General features: G+C 43.4%; 1 protein-coding gene across 1 annotated transcript in view; it reads left to right on the top strand.

Annotated features, from left to right (window-relative positions):
* Window positions 1–8,628: 8,628 nt before the first annotated feature.
* GSR (glutathione-disulfide reductase) overlaps window positions 8,629–20,393 on the top strand; it is a 43,888-nt gene continuing 32,123 nt past the window's right edge. The window contains exon 1 of the mRNA XM_045779239.2: window positions 8,629–8,953. Coding sequence (XP_045635195.2) covers window positions 8,657–8,953 — 297 coding nt within the window. The 5' untranslated portion in view covers window positions 8,629–8,656. The remainder of the gene's footprint in view (window positions 8,954–20,393) is intronic.

Raw genomic sequence — 20,393 nt, 5'->3', positions numbered from 1 at the left:
GGGTTGATGCTTGAAAAGTGGGGCCTGGACCAAATTCCAGGTCCTGGAGACCCTGGAGTCCTGCTATTCCTTGCTCTACGCCTCAGTTTTGCCAGCAGGTGTTACTGTTAACGACTTGACTTGGCCTCATAGTTCTATGACGTCATGGCCATCTCATGACTCACCTCTGTGGCGCTTCTGCCCATCTGCAACTCAGTTAAGCTACGGTGGTCCCCACAACTTACAAAGTTTAATGCTTTGAAATTTCGTTGTTTTTTTTTTTTTTTTTTTTTTATTTGACAGAGAGAGAGACACAGCCAGCGAGAAAGGGAACACAAGCAGGGGGAGTGGGAGAGGAAGAAGCTGGCTCCTAGCGGAGGAGCCTGATGTGGGACTCGATCCCAGAGCACCGGGATCACGCCCTGAGCCGCGGGCAGAAACTTAAGGACCAAGCCACCCAGGCGCCCCTAAAATTTCGTTTTCTGATCCATCCGTCAATCCTCCCATCTTACCCTTCCATGGAGTCCAACACATTTATTGAACTCCACAGTTTGCCTGGTACTGTAGAACTACGGGAGATTCAAATATGTGTAAGTTACTAAATTTCTCCTCAAGAAACTCCGTTTACTAGCCCCGTAAATGGATAAATACAATACAGCACCTGAGTGCTGTGATAGGGGTACACACAGGATGCTGGTGAATCCTACCCCCAAGGACTTGGGGGAAAGCCTTCAAATTGTGTTGTAAATGTCAGGAATTGAGGGGGGCAGTAAGGACCAAAGGAAGAGTGGGATTTCAAATTTAAGAAACTGAGCGCGGAGGAACTACCAGTTTAAATATGTAATGGCTTAAATAGTTTAAATATTTAATAGTTAAAAAGACTGCAGTTTAAAGTTGTAATGGAGGTGTGTAGGTAGGTTGGAGCTAGGCCCACAGGGGACTTTGCTTTGTATTTAAGCTAAGAACTTTGTCCTGAAAGTGAAGGTGCAAAATAGGAGGGCACAATCTCAAAATCAATCCAGATGAAAAAATACAAATTATAACATGACATACCAATTAAATAATTAAATATATCGACTCATCGAGACATTCTCATTTGTTGTCTGAATGAAGAGAGCAAAGAAAGTTCTATGGCTCTTACCATCTTCATTTTGATATAATTTCCTCCTATAGGTATTCTTTTTTATTCCTTGCCTTTCTATATTCTTAATTTCATCTGTTGATGGCGCCAGTGAATTTCTGTGGAGACAATAAAGTGGAGGCTTGCAAGTACTCCAGATTTGCTTGGGGTAGTACACATTTCCCAAACTTTGTCGATTGTGAAGTTTCTTCACTGTGATTGTCTACTGCTAACTCCTCACAAAAAGACCACCAAAATAACGTGTTTGAGTAAAACCAAGAGAGAGTGAGAGAGAGAGAGAGATCATTGGGTGGATGGGGGGATGTGGGGCGTGATCCTGGACTCCAGGATCCTGACCTGAGCTGAAGACAGACGCTTAACCGACTGAGCCACCCAAGTGCCCCTAAACCATTAATATTCTTTTTTTTTTAACCATTAACATTCTTAACACATAAATTTCACATTTTTCTTAACAACTGAGGCAACTTGTTCATGTATAAAAAAGAATTGTCAACATTTAAAAATTATATATAATCATACAAAATTATATGTAATTTGGTTAGGAACCTAATGTTTATAATAATGTAGCCTGAATTATATACATTAAGTGTATCCAAACTGCTTTTGTGACTTAATATTGGAATTTTTGCATTTGAAAAAATCAACTAGTTGGGGTACCTGGCTGGCTCAGTCGGTGGAGCATGCAACTCTTGATCTTGGGGTTGAAAGTTTGAGCCCTATGTGGGGTATAGAGATTACTTATTAAAAAAAAAAAACCTATTAAAAAATCAACTAATTTTTTCAATATTTTATTAAGAATTTTTTCAGACAAGAGGTGCCTGTCTGGTTCAGTCAGAAGAGCATGTGAGTCTTGACCTCGGGGTCGTAAGTTCAAGCCCCATTAAGGGTGTAGAGACTACTTAAAACTTTTTTTTTTTTTAATAAATTTTTCAGGCAAAAAAGCTGAAAAAAATTTAGTGGGTATCCATATACCAACCACATTTGATTATATATATTTTATCACATAGCCATCAGCTTTTTTCTTTTAACCTGTCTTTTTTGATGCATTTCAAAGTTGCAGACATTAAGAGCTCCTGGTGGCTCAGTCAGTTAAGTGACCATTGATCTCAGCTCAGGTTGATCTCAGAGTCGTGAGTTCAAGCCCCACATTGGGTTCCATGCTAGGTGTGGAACATACTTAAACATTAAAACATAAACCACAGGGACCTGGGTGGCTCAGCTGGTTAAGCATCTGTCTTCAGCTCAGGTCATGATCCTGATGTCCTGGGATTGAGCCCTACTCAGGGGGGAGTCTGCTTCTCCTTCTCCTGCCCCTTCCCAGTCTCATGCCCTGTCTCTTTCTCTCTAAAATAACAAAATCTAAAAAAATAAAATAAAAAAGTTGCAGACATTAGTACATTAACTGTATCATATGAATACATATACTTCATGTGGTATGCATACTTCAGCATGCCTATCATTAACTATAAAGAAATGTGATATCTAAACTGTACCATTCCTTGAGTTCCAATATAAACATTGTTAAAAGATGAGACATAGTGAAAATTTTAAGTGAGCAAAAATCTATTTGAATTGGGCAAATACAAAGGAGCTCTGAGTTGCTATACAAAATGAAAGACTTTTATATTATACCCAGAGGGAGAGGAAACAAGGAAGTTGTTCTAGGCAAAAAAAAAAAAAAAGGGGGGGGGTGTTGGTTATTGCAAGCTTACTTTCCTGTAGGGAATGACAGGGGTCGATCTGGCAGATTACCTAAGTAGTGCTGAACAGGCAATTCCATTTCTGGGAAAGCCAAACTCAGTTTGGTGACTTGGGGCTTAGCACAAGTGACTCCATATGGGTGGGGCCCATTGTCTTCTTTATAACAGCATACACCAGTACCACCCATATCTCTATCATGACAAAACTTTGCCCAGAAAATAACCATTGTTTTGATATTTTTTTTATCGTGGATTAACTTTGCTTCTTCTAAGACTTAAATAAATGGAATTATACAAAATGTAGCCTTTTGGTTAGGCTTTGTTCATACAGCATAATTGTTTTTAACTTCTTATTTTAGATAATTATAGGTTCACACAGAATTATAGGAAATAATACAGAGAGATCACATATATCTTTTACTCAGTTTCCCCAATGAAATTCATGCATAACCATAGTACAATATCATAAACAGGAAATCAATATTGATACAACCCACCAATCTTACTCAGATCTTACCAGTTTTATATACAATCATGTGTGTATTTGGTTCTATGCAATATTATCACTTTGTATTGATTCATGTGACCACCACCAGTCAAGATACAGAACAGTTCCATCACAAGAATCTCTTTGTGGTCACAATCACCTCACTTTCTATCCTTCACCACCACCAAACCCAGGCAATCATTAAAGGACCTCTATCTCTTTGATTTTGTCATTTCAAGAGTATTATGTAAGTGGAATCATACACCATGTAGCCTTTAGAGATTGGCATTCATTATAATCTTGAGATACAAACAAATCGTTGTGTGTAGATATTCATTCCTTTTTATTGCTGGATTCTATTCCTTTTCTTTTTTTCTTTTCCTTTTTTTTGGAAGATTTTATTTATTTATTTATTTATTTATTTATTTATTTATTTATTTATTTGAGAAAGAGAGCGAGCAAGCAAGTTGGGAGAGGAGCAGAGGGACAGGTAGACTCTGTGCTGAGCGTGGAGCCCGACGGGGGGCTCGATCCCATGACCCTGAGATCATGACCTGAGCCAAAACCAGGAGTCAGATGCTTAACCAACTAAGCCACCCAGGTGCCCCTCCATTTTTTTTTTTTAAGTAAACTCTATGCCAAACGTGGGGCTCCACCTCATGACCCTGAGATCAAGGTCACAGAAGGGATAGAGGGAGGAAGATGTGACTAGAATAGCTACATAGAGCTATCAGCATGGTAGGACTTCATTTCTTCAGCTGAGAGGTATGGATGTTCACTGCATCATTCTTTGTGTTTTATCTTAAATATTGCAAATACATTTTGAAAGTGAACAATTACAGAAATAACATATTTAGATTCAGAATAGATATATCACTGTTATTTCTAAAGCTTTTTATGATCTCCCCCATCTTCTTTCAAAATACATTGCTAACACAATTACATAGAGGTCCAAAGGATGAAAGAGCTATTGCCTGCAAGTGTGATTTCCCCCAGATGTGTCTTCTGAGATAGTGTCCGATTTCCCAAAAAGCTGACTTGCTGTTCTTGTTGGAAAGATTCCTTTTGCTTATCATAAAATTTGCTTTTTGTTAATCTTATATTCAGTTACAGCTGTTCTGTCTCTTCACTGTTTATCCCTTCCTCAATATTAAACACTGAAATTGTGTAACTGAGTAATTGTTTTATTCCTTTCCACATATTATTTTTATCCTCATAAATGACTGCAATTATCTTTACATATGCATCGTGAGAAATACATTTCATTGAGCAACCTGTTTGTGCAAGGTTCTTTGTATACAACTATTTCCTGTACAGACTTCTCAGATTTTATAGAAGTACTATTACCACCTTCCTTCTAGTATAATAGCTCTTGATCTGTAACCTCAACTAACAAAAAGTTGTGATATAAATTAGTCACTGATGAGTCATGAATACATTTCCTACAAATTACACTATAGAAAGAATGCAGAGGGAGAAAGAGGCTACATTTTTTTTAAAAGGGTATAATGCTAAATGAAATAAGCCATTCAGAGAAAGACAAATGCCATATGATTTCAGTCATATGTGGAATTTAAGAAACAAAACAAATGAACAAAGGGAAAAAGAGACAAACAAAAAACCAGATTCTTAACTATAGAGAACAAACTTATGGTTAAAAGAGAGAGGTGGGTGGGGAGATGGGTGAAATAGGTGATGGGTATTAAGATTACGATGGGCATTGAGTAATGTATAGAATTGTTGAATCACTATACACAAAATATCATTTAAAAAATCTGCAATCAGGGCACCTGGGTGGCTCAGTCGGTTGGGCATCTGCCTTTGGCTAGAGTCAGAATCCCAGGGTCCTCGGATAGAACCCACATCAGGCTCCCTGAAGGGAGCCTGCTTCTCCCTCTCCCTCTGCCTCCTGCTCCCCCTGCTTGTGCTCTCTCTCTCAAATAAATAAGTAAAATCTTAAAAAAAAAATCTTGGATATTTTATTTTTACCATAGGACACTATCTATAATGGTTTCTTTCCAGTAATGGTTAAGAGAATAGACTTCAGAGTTAGGACCCTAGGATTTATTTCAGCTCTGCCATTCACAACTGTATAATCTTGTACAAATTATTTATCCTCTTTGAACCTCAATCTTTTTCTATAAAATGGAGATAATAATGGTATTTATTTCTTGGGTTGAGGAGGTGATAACATAAAGTTCTTACTACTGCACCTAGTAAAGCTCTCAAACACAGTGCTTAGTTCAATATATGTTAATTATTGGTTTATTATTTTGACAAATATTTCACAGTGTCTTTGTGGAAATCACCTAAGTTTGTCTAGTGTTCAAAGAAAAATTCAATGATTATATTATTAAGAGAAGAAATAATTGCTTGAGGATCTGCTATTTCACACAAATCATGCTAGTTTATAATGATGTCACAAGATTGTCACACTTAAATAACTTCGTTGATTTTCATTCTCAGCATTTTTTAAAGTTTATTTACTTAAGTAATCTCTACACCAAATGTGGGACTTGAACTCAAGACCCGGAGATCAAGGGTTGCGTGCTCTTCTGACTGAGCCAGCGAGTTACCCCCATTTTCAGCATTTAGAATCATCCTGAAACTACCGCTTACTAACTACATCGACTAAATTTTTACTGTAGCCGATAATTTTTTTGCTTGAAGAAAACTTAGAAACAGTCTGAAATCTTCAAGTGCTTGGGATATGGCTACCTGTTCCCCTTCTCATGTAACTCAGAAGCAAAGGTAAAAACGCTTATATGAAAATAAAATATTTCAGCCCCAAACAATACCTTATAATCTTTAGTTTCAACATATTACGTGGGTTTATGTAATTAGGTGGTAAAAATTTCTTTCCTCCTTTAAAACTAGCAGGGATATATAGATCTTTACCTCCTTTCATCTTCTTTATGTTGTTTTATGGCATCATTTTTCTCCCGTATTTCCTGGTTTAAAACTTGTCATCATTGACTATTGTACCCTCCCTCCAATCTGTCTTCACTTCTTATGCCTGTGCAATCCATTTCTTCCTATCTGTTCTCAATACCGCCACCTTTGCCTCCTATACAATCCAATTTCACCATCTCCAGTTCATTTCATCTATTTCCAGGGAAAGACACCCTTGAGAAATCTTCAGTAACTCCTTATGCTTCTGGAGTAGCCTGGTTACAAGCAAGGCCTCCCAGGACTCCAGCCATTTCCCATTCCCCCTTTCGTACTGCCTACCTTCCAGCCAATGCGCACTCCTCTACTTAGGTCTCTACCGCCTCATTATCCCACCCACTCATTTCCTCCACACGAAGTTATTCTCTTTATTTGACATGCCTACCTCCTTTCTGTCGGCCTTCCCATTTCACAGATGAAGAAACTGACACTTAGGTGAAGTGACCATGACAATCCCTGTGGTGGGAACTGAATCCAAGTTTTTCAGACTCAGACTCTTTACTCCTGAATACTTCAGTGTGTATCTCTTAAGAACAAGGATATTCTCTTACATAACCACAGTACAATGATCACACTCAGAAAATTTTGCATCGACGTAGTACCATGATATATTATACAGGCCACACTTCAAATGTCACCAACTATCCTTTATAGCGAATTTTCCCCAATCCAGAATCCCATCCAGGATTAAGCCTTGTCTTTATTTCTTATATTTCTTCAATATTCTTTAACCTGGAATAGTTCCTTTGCTTTGCTTTAATTTCAAGACATTGATAGTTTTTATTTTACTTTTTTAAACGATTTATTTGTTTGAAAGAGTGGGGAGGGGGCAGAGGGAGAGAATCTTCAAGCCAAATCCCCAGCTGACCACGGAGCCCTTGGCGGGGCTCAATCCTACCACCCATGAGATCATGACCTGAGCCAAAACCAAGAGTTGGACACCCAACCAACTGAACCACCCGGGCGCCCCAAGTCATGGATAGTTTTTAAAGAGTACAGGCTAGTTTGTAAAATTCCCCTCAGTGTGGGTTTTTCTGAGTGTTACCGCGTGATTAGATTCAGATTACGGATTTCCAGCAGTCATATTACATAAATGAAGTCGTGTACTTCTTACTGCATCACATCGCAGGGGCCACAATGACAACTGTCTCATTACTGGCAGTATTCAACTTTGATCGCTTGGGTATGGTGGTGTCTGGCACCCTGTAAAGTTACTTTTCTCCCTTTGTGATCAATAGCAATCTGCGGGGACATATTCTAAGACTGCATAAATAAGCTTTTCCCCATCAAATTTTCACCCAAGTGGTTTTCACATTTACTGATGTTTAATGACACAAGAATTATCACTGATAGTTGCAAAATGTTGATTTTCCCAACTCTGTTGCTCCTCTACATTACATGGCCTTGTACTGGAAGAACTTCCTCTTCTTTGCTTATATTACTTTCTAACCAGGACAAAAGAAAAAGCTTTAAAAAAAAAAAGAGAGAAGTGGATACCATTTTAACTGGAGTGTGGTTAGTTCCCATTCCCCTTTAGTGTGCTGGGTCCAGCTTCTCTGTGACCTGGACCTTCATTTCTGGGGCTACAGCGACGGCGGCCTATCACCACACAAATTCAAAGCCCACTTACTCCTTTGTTGTGCAGTTGGTAGTTGCAGATATTCTAAAATGACACTCCAGTCTCTCTTGTTTGGGAGTAAAATACTATTGTGTTTCCATCCCTACCCTACCTTTATGCTTAACTTGTGGATCACAAAAATATTTATTCTAATGTTTCCCAAACTAAATGTGCTTTAGATTCACCTGAAAGCTAGAGAATTGTTTAAAGCAGAGGTGGCTGGGGTCCGGCCCCCAGAGAATCCGATTTAGTATATCTGGATTAAAGCCCAGGAATCAGCAAATCCGCAATCCAGGTAGTCTGCGGATCAAACTTGGAGAAACATCACCCTCCAAAATAATGAAGGGCAAACCTCCCTTCCTCGAGAAGTTGGAGCCACTGGCAATTCCCAAGGCGCCCGCTCAGGAAAAGGCGGGTGAAACAAAAGAGGGCGTTCATCCTTCCTCGCCCCACCGGCCTTCGGAAACCTACTACATCCGGTTGATGCCACTCGGGTGCGGGGTCCCAGGTGCTGGGGTGAAGGCGAAGAGAGCCCCCTAACCCTGTCGCTTTGGGCGGAGCCAGCTGACGGGCGCGCAGGGGGGCGGGTCCCCCTCGGCGCCCGGTCCCCCTCGGCGCCCGCGGGGCTGCGGCCAGGGAGCCCCACCCCTCCTGGCACCCCCTCCCCCCGCGCCCAGGCCGGGTGCTTAGTCACGGTGAGGCTGCGCTTGCCCGGGGCCGGCCCCCCTCCTTCCCCGGGAGTGCCCGCGCTCCCCCTCCCTTTCGCGCGCACTTCCGCGTGCATGGCCCTGCTGCCCCGGGCCCTGAGCGCCAGCGCCGGGCCGAACTGGCGGCGAGCGGCGCGCGCCTTCCCCCGCTTCCCGCTGCCTCTGCCGCCGTCCGCCCGCGCCCTCTCCCGCGCCATGGAGTGCAGGCAGGAGCCGCAGCCGCAGCCCCCGCCGCCCGCCGCCGGCATCGTGGCCTCTTACGACTACCTGGTGATCGGGGGCGGCTCGGGCGGGCTGGCCAGCGCGCGCAGGGCGGCCGAGCTAGGCGCTAGGGCCGCCGTGGTGGAGAGCCACAAGCTGGGCGGCACATGCGTGAGTACCGGGTCCCTGGCGGCGCGTCCCGCAGCGCGGCTTTCTCTTCGCTCTGCAGGGGCAGCCTGTCCTCGTTGCTAGGGCGGGCCGTCCGTCCGGGGAAGGGCCCCCAGCGCCGCGCTCTCCGCTTTCCCACCCGCGTCTGAGGTCAGGGTCCCAGCAGGTTTAGAGGAGACAAGTGTAAAGGGCTTCCCTGCGGCTCCCAAAGCTAAGCCTTCGCCTGTTCCAGCCCAGGTGCATGCGTTGTGAACCGTAGGTGGTGAAATCTAACAACTTGACTGCATCCTCCCTCCTCAAGGTGGAAGAGTATGGTATTCCATGGTTGATCTCATCTGCAGATCCGTGGAACAGAACTGCCCGTGGAAAAACTGCAGCTGGCGTCGGGGGTCGGGGAGCGGGATTGGGTACAGGCCCTTGAGGAATGCGGATCCAGATCCTCTCCTTTCAGTTCCTGGGGCAGAATGATTTACCGCAGTGGTTCTCACCCTTGACGGCACATTCGAATCACCTGAGGAGTTGGAAAAATTCTGCTGTGGGTTCCACTCCCGTGGCTTCTGATGTCACTCGTCTGAGGTGCAGCCTGGGCTTTGGGAGGGTTTCGAAGCTCCACAGGTGATTCTAATCGCAGCTGATGTTGACAACCACTGACTACAGGTTACCTCGATGTAGGATTTACTCTTAATTGCATTCTCAGACCTTTTCCTTTTGTTTTGTCTCTTTTGGGGGGGGGATTTTAAAACTGCCTGCAAAAAAGAGGGTCGTAAATCTTACGATTGAGAATCTTCATCATTAAAAAAAAATTGTTCCCATGTTATTGGTGTGGCCTTTTCTGTTACAAGACTTGGGTGAGATACTTGCTGTTAATATTAAAATTCTGTATCCAAGAGTAACCTGGGGTTGGGAAGGTTCTCCAAATTCTTTTGGAGACTTGTTTAAATTATACCAAATTGGGAACTCCTTAAGGGCAGGGATGGGCTCATGTGTTTATGCGCCGCTTATCACTTTGACAAAATATCTTGCTCAATAACCCTACGTGTGATGAATCAAATACAAAACTGACAGTTTGTGAAAGGGCTGACTCCAGTGTCCAGTACTCATTTTTCAAGTTCAAAATGAAAGTGGGAATGGAGGAAAGGAAGAAGCCCTGGTAATGATCAACTTGCACCTTGACATCTTAGTGTAGACTCCATTAGAAGTCTGTCTCTGCAGAAAGCAGATTGAGGGGTGCCACCAGGAGGCCCCCTGGACAGCTGGTGAGAGCACTTGATGATTTCTCATTTTTGTACCTCTTTTCTTTTTTTTTTTAAGATTTTGTTTTTAAGTAATCTCTACACCCAACGTGGGGCTCGAATTCACAACCCAGAGATCAAGAGTGTCACGCTCTACTGACTGAACCAGCCAGGCACTCATGTACCTCTTTACTTTTCTCAGTTTCTCAGTTTCCCTCCTCCCGCGTTTCGTCATAATCAGTTTGTGGCATCCTTCATCCTTGCCTGGTTCCACTGATATTAATCAAGAAGGGGCTGGCCTCATTTTTAGGTTCTTGTTAGGAATATGAATACACTAAGAGGTAAATTACTTCTGAGATCGAGAGAAGAATAGCTCTGGACAGTCAGCCATTTACTGCTGCCTTATAGAATGCCTGGCCTTGCCTGTATCATTCTGCTATGGCAACATTTCTTTTCCAGTAAGCTTTGGTATCTTGGGGGAAATCCTCTATTTCACATTTTCATGACATTCATTTGGGTTCTTCTCAAACTGACTTTTGGTTTTGAATTACAAGGAATGGTGTAATAAAATCTTTTTTAAAAGGCGGGGGGGGGGGAGCACCTGGGTGGCTCAGTCGTTAAGTGTCTGCCTTCGGCTCAGATCATGATCCCGGGGTCCTGGGATGAGCTCTGCATCGGGCTCCCTGCTCAGCGGGAAGCCTGCTTCTCCCTCTCCCACTCCCCCTGCTTGTGTTCCCTCTCTCGCTGTCTCTCTCTCTCTGTCAAATAAATAAATAAAATCTTAAAAAAAAAAACAAAACCAGCAACAAGGAATGGTGTAGGTGTGTGTTGGATATCAGATAATATATAACAATCGATAAGACAAGAGTTTAAATTGAAGAATTCTGGTTATCTAGCCTAGCCATAGTTGCAGTAATAAACTTCTGATGTCCAGTGATTTCCAAGCAGGTGCAGGGAAAAGGGAGGCCCTCTGAAGTAACACCATTTCATTTGTTCATGTCTTCATTTCCTGTATTCTTAGTGCTAAGTACTTGGATTGAGGCTGGCAGAGAGAATAGGGCAGATACAAATATTTGTAAAGCAAAGGTCCCTTCCCACAGGGAATTTGCAAATAGTGGGGAAGCAGCATGTAGACCGTCAACTCCAAAGTGAGTTGGTCTGTGTTAATTGCTGCTGATAGTAAAAAATTACAGGAGAGTTGGACTCATCACTTCTGCCTGGGTACCATGGGATGGATGGTTTTGTGAAGGGGTGAGTATCTTTCTGGACTTGAGCAAGATGAGTACCATTGTTTGATAGGGTAGGGTCAGAGATAAAGGCCGAGAGACAGGTTATGTTGGGTAATTGAGTTTGGAGCAGAGGGTGTCTCATAGACACGGGAAGCTGATGGGTAGGTTGTGGTGAAAAAAAAAAATACAGTTTCTGGGGGCTCTTGGCTGGCTCAGTCCATAGAACATGTGACTCTCAGTCTTGGGGTTGTGAGTTCAAGCCCCATATTGGGTGTAGAGCTTACTTGAATGAAGTGAACTGTGTGAAAGGGTTTTTGAGTGGGGAAGTGACTCAATAAAAGGCAGCCACTTAACCGACTGAGCCACCCAGGCTCCCCAGTGGAATTGTGTTTTGTTTTTAATTGTTTTATTCTTGTTTGCTCATTTATTAATTCATATGCCAGGTATACAGGTACTTTTTTAGATGCTGGGGTCATAGCAGCAAAGAAAGTAGATAAAAATCCCTGTCCTTGTGGAGCTTACACTGTAGTTGTTATCTGCAGTTTCTTAATTTTCCATGCAATATTTTTGTAATAATTGTTTTAAAGATTTTATTTATTTATTTGAGAGAGAGTGAGAGAGAGCAAAAGCTAGAGAGAGAGCACACACAGAGGGAGAGGGAGAGAGAGAAGCAGGGAGTCTGATGAGGGGCTCAATTACTCTGGGATCATGACCCAAGCCAAAGGCAGAGGCTTAATCAACTGAGCCACCCAGGCGCCCCAATACTTTTAGCTTTATGAAACACTATGTGGACCTTGTTATTTTCATTTCATTTAGGATTGGACTCACACAGATCCTTGTAGGAATTTGGGAAGCATTGTTCTGGTTTAGCACCCTTACTTTACTGAAGAGCAGAGTGAGTGTCAGCTAGAATGTGGTTGGAAACAAACCAAGCATACTATAACCTATGGAACTGGCGGCCCGGCCGTCAGAAACTATAGCTTTGGTGTATTAGTATGGAGTAAACTGTGACTTGATGAACCTTTTAAGCATTATTCTTTACTACAGGGGAGGAACCTTCTTACCGCTCCTTCTTGGGAACCAGACATCATTTACTCCAAAAACAGTTAAGGGTCTACCACACTGGTCTTCACTCTGTAGGTCCTGATTTAGTAGGTGTGGTGTGAAGCAAAGCAGATGTATTTTTAATATTTTTTTTTAAGATTTTATTTTATTTTATTTATTCGACAGAGATAGAGACAGCCAGCGAGAGAGGGAACACAAGCAGGGGGAGTGGGAGAGGAAGAAGCAGGCTCATAGCAGAAGAGCCCGATGTGGGGCTCGATCCCACAACGCCAGGATCACGTCCTGAGCCGAAGGCAGACGCTTAACCACTGTGCCACCCAGGCGCCCCAAAGCAGATGTATTTTTAAAGAGCAGCATTCTGATTTTGGTGTAACATGAGCCGGACACAGTGGCAGGGTCTTATAGGAAGAAGGGACAGTACGAAGCATTAGGAGGCATCTGGTGAATTCTGCATAACTATGCAGGTCAGATGACAATGAATTTGGTCCTAGAGTCATTCATTTCCTAGTTTCATAATTTTATGCCTTCCAAAGTTGTCTACGTAACATGACTCTTTGCCTTGATTTTCTGACTCTTCCTCAATCTTTTCTAGGAGGCTTTTTTTTTTTTTTAATTTCTGTGATCTGATAGAGTAGGCCCCTTTTAAGAAAACATGCATTTTTCTTTTTCTTTCTTTTTTTTTAAGATTTTATTTATTTATTGGTCAGAGAGACAGCACAAGCAGGAGGAGCGGGGGAGGGAGAAGCAGGCTCCCCACTGAGCAGGGAGCCCGACGACGAAGACGCAGGGCTTGATCCCAGGACCCCGGGATCATGACGTGAGCCAAAGGCAGATGCTTAACCGACTGAGCTACCCAGGCACATGCATTTTCAAGATGAGTGACGCATATTGGTGTAGTTAAGAGCTCACCTTTTTTCTGATAGAATTTTTTAAGCTGTTAAGTTCAGGTATGAGATGACTTTGCCCCATATTGTGTTCTGTAGAGGAGGAAAAACTTTTCCTCTACCCTGTTAGTTTCAGTAGCTGGAGCCTGCAAATTAGACCAATAGCAGATTTATAGGAGTTTATTTCACATGCACATGGACTGTCACAGAGAAGTTGGTGTTGGGGGGGAAGCACTTAGGACTGGGAGCTTAATACCAATATAACAAATGGTGATAAATTGTGGAGAAGTGACTAACAAAGGAAAGGGGGTTTGGGCTTTTAGTGGCAGTAAATTGTGGAAAGGTAAATATATGAGGGAAACTAATAGAAGATAAAGGTTACTTTTTTTTTTTATATTTTATTTATTCATTTGAGAGAGCATGAGTGGGATGGGGGGTGCAGAGAGGAAGAATAAGAGGGAGAAGCAGACTCCCCACTTAGCAGGGACCCAGATGTGGGGTCCATCCCAGGACCCTGGGATCATGACCTGAGCTGAAGGCAGACGCTTAACCGACTGAGCCACCCAGGCACCCCAATAAGGTTTTTTGGTGTAGATTCTGCTCAGTGCTCTCTTTCCCTTTTGAGTGATAAGGGTTGTTCTCCTCCTCCTGGTACAGGAGAGGGGTGAGGGATACCTTCACAAAGGGAAATTTATGCCCTGCTATTAGGCAGAAAGGGGGAGGGCAGAGAGGTCCTCCTTTGCTCTTTCTTAATTATCTTTAGCTCAAAATAATCTATATGTCAAAGTAGAATAGTTTGAAGTGGCATATTCCGATTTCCTGTGGTTCAAAGTGAAAGAAGCAACAAGGGCCAGAATTGCTACTCAACTTCTAATGGATGAACCAGGTCAAGAGGCATGGGTAGCTCCCATAACACGATTCCACCCTTGCACTGGTCTTTATTTTTCTCCATCGGGCAAAAAGTTGTAGGGTAGGAAGTTGGACGCTTAAAGTGGGAAACTGAAAGAAATCATCTATTTTCCCCTAGAATTCAATGAAAGATAGTAAACTCTTGTTGCCTGTTGCAATTAAGTAATTTCCGAGGGCAGAAAAAGAAATGAGATGATCTTTGAATTCAGTTTTTGTCATCTCCAAAATGCAAAGCCGAGGTGAATGAGAGCCTTCTGGGAGCTTTGTCTCTGTGGTTCGGTTCTCTACCTACGCACACACGTGGGAAGAGTCAGCTTGAAGAACAGTTCTTTCTGATTTACTGCTCCCTTTGCCCCAGGGCTTGTGGGAGCACACGTTCCAGTGTTCTTGCTGAGCGTACTGATTCTGTGATAAAGAGTAACCGAGTTCTTGTGGTATCGCGTGCAGTTCTCACCGAGAGTTGGTACTAAGGGTTCATTACTGGGCCAAAAGCCTTCTCTTCTCTCCTCCCTTCTCCCTCTCTCCTCTTTCTTCTCTTCTCTTTTCTCTTCTCTTCTCCCCTCCCTTCTCCCTCTCTCCTCTCTCTTCTCTTTTCTCTTCTCCCCTCCCTTCTCCCTCTTTCCTCTCTTCTCTTCTCTTCTCCCCTCCCTTCTCCCTTCTCCCTTCTCCCTCTCTCCTCTCCCTTCTCTCTTCTCTCTTCTTCTCTCCTTTCTTTTTTAATTGAGGTATAATGACATATAACATTGTGTTAGTTTAGGTGCACAGCATAATGACTCCATATTTGTATATACTGCGGAATGACCACCACCAGAAGTCGAGTTGAACTTGTCCCCATACATAGTTACAAATCTTTTTTTTTCTTGTGGTAAGAACTTTTAAGACCGACTCTCTTAGCAGCTTCCAAATATGCAATATAGTATTATTAACCATGCTGTACGTTACATCCCCATGACTTACTGATTGCATAGCTGGAAGTTTGTACCTAGTAGAAGCCTTCTTGATTAGTAATGCCACTGTGAACGGTGCTGCACAGTGCCAGTGGGGGAGGCCAGCAGGATAGGCAAGGGTTTTTAAAAGATGCCTGAGAAACAGGTTGTTCAGTAAGTAGACTGTTGTTTGTATGATTTATCTAGGCTGAAAACAATGACTTAGCAACATGTAAATCAACCGACCTTGGAGGTGATAGCATGTACTTTGATATTATGATGCCTATATCTCCACATAAGGCTGAACATACTTTTTAAAAAATTTAATGGTAAGAACACTTAACATGAGATCTACCCTCTTAACAGATTTTTAAGCATCCAGTACAGTATTGTTGACGATAGGTACAATGTGGTACAGCAGGATACCTAGAACTTACTCATCCTGCTTAACTGAAATTTTGTGCCTGCTGATTAGTAACTTCCCATTCCTCTCCCACCCCTGCCCAGACCCTGGCAACCACCCTTCCATTCTTTGGTTCTATGAATTTGACTATTTTAGATATCTCATGTTAAGTGGAATCCTGCAGTATTTGACTTAGTTCCCTTATTTTAGTATAATGTTCCAAGGTTGAATATGTCTTTTTAAATGAGCTTTTACAAAAGGAGATCACACCTTCAGTATTTTTTTTTAAAGATTTTATTTATTTGAGAGAGAGAGAGTGTGTGTGCATGCACAAGCCTGGTGGGGGGAGGGGCAGAGGGAGAAGCAGACTCCCCACTGAGCAGGGAGCCCTACCCTGGGCTGGGATCATAACCTGGGCTAAGGCAGACGCTTAACCGACTGAGCCACCCCCAACATACCTTCAGTATTGACAGGTAGCCCTCAAAAGCAGAAAGTTACCCTAATTTGTTTTGCGGGTTTAGAGTTTCATGAAGTGTGGCACACAGAAATTCGTAAGTGTCAAATAAAGGAGTGATCAGAAAGGGTGGGGTTAGTTGAATTAGGCAAATCCTAATGTTGAAATTGGTCTTTTGATTTACCCTGTGGATTGTTTAATTTTTTTGTAGTAGGATTGGTGTAATATTGCTTTGTCATCTGCCTGAGAACCCACTAAATCTGCAGGGCCAGAAAAGAAAGGCTGCCTCGGAACCCCTCAGAGGTCCTATTTCTTTGTAAAAGTACTTTGAACATGTCATAACAGAGACTGTTTCTTGTAGAGTGGGATTGAAGGAATTTTGTGGAAAGACTAATGACCTTATAATTTAATAACCATTTTATTCACTCAGTGTTACAACATTAGATATGGAATGAGGATGTAGGATCCTAGGTCCTTTTCTTGTGGGGGGGGGAGCAGGAGATGTGGGGCCAGACATCACTGTTGTGGGCATCAGGGGGTAGAGAACTGACGGTCCAGAAGAAGTTTTGTCTCGTGTAGCTATTTGTGGGTTCCCCCTGGATGCCTCAGAGTAACAGGGCACTTGGGTGGCTCAGTTGGTTAAGCATACAACTCTTGATTTTGGCTCAAGCCCTTTGTCGGGCTCCATGCTCAAGGGGGAGTCTGCTTGAGATTCTTTTTCTCCCTCTCCTTCCACCCCTCCCCCAGCTTGTGCTCGCTCGCTCTCTCTAAAATAAATAAATAAGTCTTAAAAAATAAAATAAAATAAATTTGACACCTGGGATTGAGAGGTCCACATTAATCTCATGTTCTGCTTAGCTAAGTTTTGAGCCAAACGATTTTATTTTATTTTAAAGATTTTATTTATTTATTTGAGAGAGAAAGAGAACACAGAGGGAGAGTGAGAGGGAGAAGCAGACTCCCCGCTGAGCAGAGAATCCGATGCAGGGCTCGATCCCAGGACCCTGAGATCACCACTCAAGCCAAAGGCAGATGCTTAACCAACTGAGCCACCCAGGCACCCCAAGCCAAAATGATTTTAATTCCAACCATTGTTGATATCTCTTGTATCATTTCATTTTCTTGCTTTATATTCTGCTTTACACGGAATACTTTTTTCCTTCTTTCTAAAGCTAGATGCCTCCCAGTCCTAATCTTTAATTGAAATCTGAAATTGGAAGGTAAAGACATGGATGGATATTGGATGTTTAATATGTGTCAAGGTATGATTATGATTTATGATTAAAAAATGTATATTTGGTCTTGGTCCCCATTCATGGCACAGAGCTCCTAAAACCCTTTGGTGGATGATAAGAGTAATAAAGGTATCTTGATATTTATAACAAATGACTATTTCATTTGTTTTTAACCACACCTGAGTTTATGTTAATGAGGTGACTTTTGGAAAGAACCTAAGGATGAGACCTGGTTGGCTAGAGAACCAACCTTGTGATTTGAGGGTTGGGATTTCATCCCCCTACCCCACCCTGGCCTCTAGGGAGGAGAGAAGGAAGAGAAGCTGGAGGTTGAATCAGTCACCAGTGGCCAATGACTTAATCTATCATGCCTATGTAAAAGAAGGTTCATTAAAAACCCAAAAGGGGGCGCCTGGGTGGCTCACTTGGTTGAGTGTCTGAGTCTTGGTTTCAGTTGGGGTCATGATCTCAAGCTCCACGTTCGGTGGGGAGTCTGCTTCAGATTCTCTCCCTCTCCCTCTGCCCCTCCTCTTGCTCACACACAGTGTCTCTCTAAAATGAATAAGCAAATCTTTGAAAAGAGAAAAAAACCCAAAAGGTTGGGGTTCAGAGAGCTTCTGGGTTTGGCAAACATGTGGAGATTGGGGGAGAGTGGTGTATCCCTGGAAGCCCCTAGCCTTCCCACACACCTTTACCTGTGCTTCTCTTCCACCTGCCTGTGCCTGGGTTACATCCTTTTATAGTAAGTTGGTAATCTAGTAGATAAAATGTTCCTCTGATTTCCGTGAGCCACTCTAGCAATTAATCCAACCCGAGAGGGGCGTTGTTGGAACCTCCGAGAGTTGGTTTGGGGCATAGGTGACAACTGGACTTGTGATTGGCATTGCCGTAGGGACGGCCAGCAGGCTTGAAGGACCAAACCCCCAGTCTGTGGGATCTGATGCTATCTCTAGGTAGATAGTGTCAGAATTGAGTTAATTGCATGATGGTGTGCAAAAAAATACAGACTTTGGAACTGGCATCAGAGTGGTAGAGGCACAGGGCCAAGTTGTCTCTTTCAATCACTGTTGGTGTGAAGCAGATGAAACTTGACAAAGACAGGGATCTTTCTTCTGGTCTCCTTACCTAATCCAACCTCCAGGATGGTCAGGCATGCACTAAGTAGGTGTTCAGGATACAGTTGCTGAAAGAATCTGTTGATGAGTTGATAGGGTTTTGCTTAGTGATTGATGACTGGCCCAGCCTATTCTAAGTGCTCTGTCCTCATACCAGTTTTGAACTAGATGGTAGGTTGCAAAAAAAAGAAAACAGGCAACTGTCAAACTGATAGGAGACAAAAGCAGGGAACCCAAAAAGGAAGTTTGCTGTTAAGCTCAGGTGGCATTCTTGACAGGTGCAATTGTCAATGAACCAAATCCTCATTTTACCATCGACATGGGCAATGTGAAGTTTTTACCTATCTAGGCAGAACTGAAGGGGAGAGGGCCTGGCCTAGAAACATGGTGAAGCCCCTGAATTTTGCCACATGTATCATCACACTCTTCCCATGTTCTGTCCTTCTTGGGAGAGGCCCCTGTCTTCCCTGTGAGCCAATGCTGGCAGGCCAACTGAACCAGGTCGGGACAGGGAGTTCTTAGAGATGGATTGTCAGATTGCAAAGGAGGCAAAGCTTCTGGAGTGTCTCTGGCGTAGGGTGTACTTAGGAATGGGAGAAACTTGTCTCTAAGGCTTATCATTGGTTAATGCCCCCCCCCCCCCGGGGGAATGAGGGCTCTGCAGGGAAATTTGCCAGGTGGAAAGTGTTGTATGTGTTAGGTCTTTTTTTTTTTTTTTTTTTTTTTAAGATTTTGTTTATTTATTTGACAGAGAGAGACAGCCAGCGAGAGAGGGAACACAAGCAGGGGGAGTGGGAGAGGAAGAAGCAGGCTCCCAGCAGAGGAGCCTGATGTGGGGCTCGATCCCGGAATGCCAGGATCACGCCCTGAGCCAAAGGCAGACGCTTAACGACTGAGCCACCCAGGCGCCCCTGTGTATGTTAGGTCTTATCGGTTACGTGGACCCCTGGGAAGTCAGAGCCCTCAGAACCCATTACACTGGTGTCCCAGCCTGGGAGGCAAGCTTCCTGCCATCAGTTGACTCATTCCCGAAAGGGAGCCAGCCACCAAGGGAATGTGTCTCCTCCCTTTTCAGTAAGCCTTTTGTGAGTTTGGGGATCCAGCCGACTGCAGAAATAATTCAGGGGAGTCCATGTCATCATCAGGCCTATCATAAATTAGAAAAGAGGTGCTTTATTCACATTCTCTCTCACCTTCTCAAATCCTCTGTAGTACCATTCCCATTTTATGGAATAAGAAACTGAGCTCAGAGGTTTAGAAACTTACCCACCAACAGCCAGTAAGGGGGAGGGAAGGTTGGGATTCACACTCATGTCTGTCTGACTCTATGCTTACGTTCTTTCTGACAACCTACTGCACTTGTCATCTAGAGAGGAAGAAGGGTTGAGCGTGACTGTGCAGAGCTTTCCACCCCTGGCTTCCCCAGCTCTGTTGATAATATGGCTGTTTTCTTCCCTTCCAAGTCAGAGGCATCTGGTCATCAGTTGTGTTGTGCTGAAGTGTAACCAGGCTTCTAAAATCAATGGAGGGGCGCCTGGGTGGCTCAGTCGTTAAGCGTCTGCCTTTGGCTCAGGGCGTGATCCTGGCGTTCTGGGATCGAGCCCCACATCAGGCTCCTCCGCTGGGAGCCTGCTTCTTCCTCTCCCACCCCCCTGCTTGTGTTCCCTCTCTCGCTGGCTGTCTCTCTGTCAAATAAATAAATAAAATCTTTAAAAAAAATAAAATAAAATCAATGGAAAGGCCTGGAGGCCTATTACTAGGATCTGTCAAAATAGGGCAAGCTGTATTTCCTTCTTTCTTTTATTTTTTTTTTTTTAAGATTAATTGAGAGAGAGAGAGACAGACAGAGGGAGCAGGGGGAGAGGGAGAAAAGCATACGAGCGGGGAGCCTGACACAGGGCTGCATCCCAGGACCCCGAGATCATGACCTGAGCAGAAATCAAGTCAGCAGCTTAACCATCTGAGCCACCCAGGCGCCCCAGGGTGAGTTG

Source organism: Ursus americanus, chromosome 27 (genome assembly GCF_024610735.1).
Source record: "Ursus americanus isolate L20-20 chromosome 27, mUrsAme1.1.p, whole genome shotgun sequence".
In the NCBI taxonomy this organism is placed as follows: Eukaryota; Metazoa; Chordata; class Mammalia; order Carnivora; family Ursidae; genus Ursus; species Ursus americanus.
This window is presented reverse-complemented; position numbering and strand designations above follow the sequence as displayed.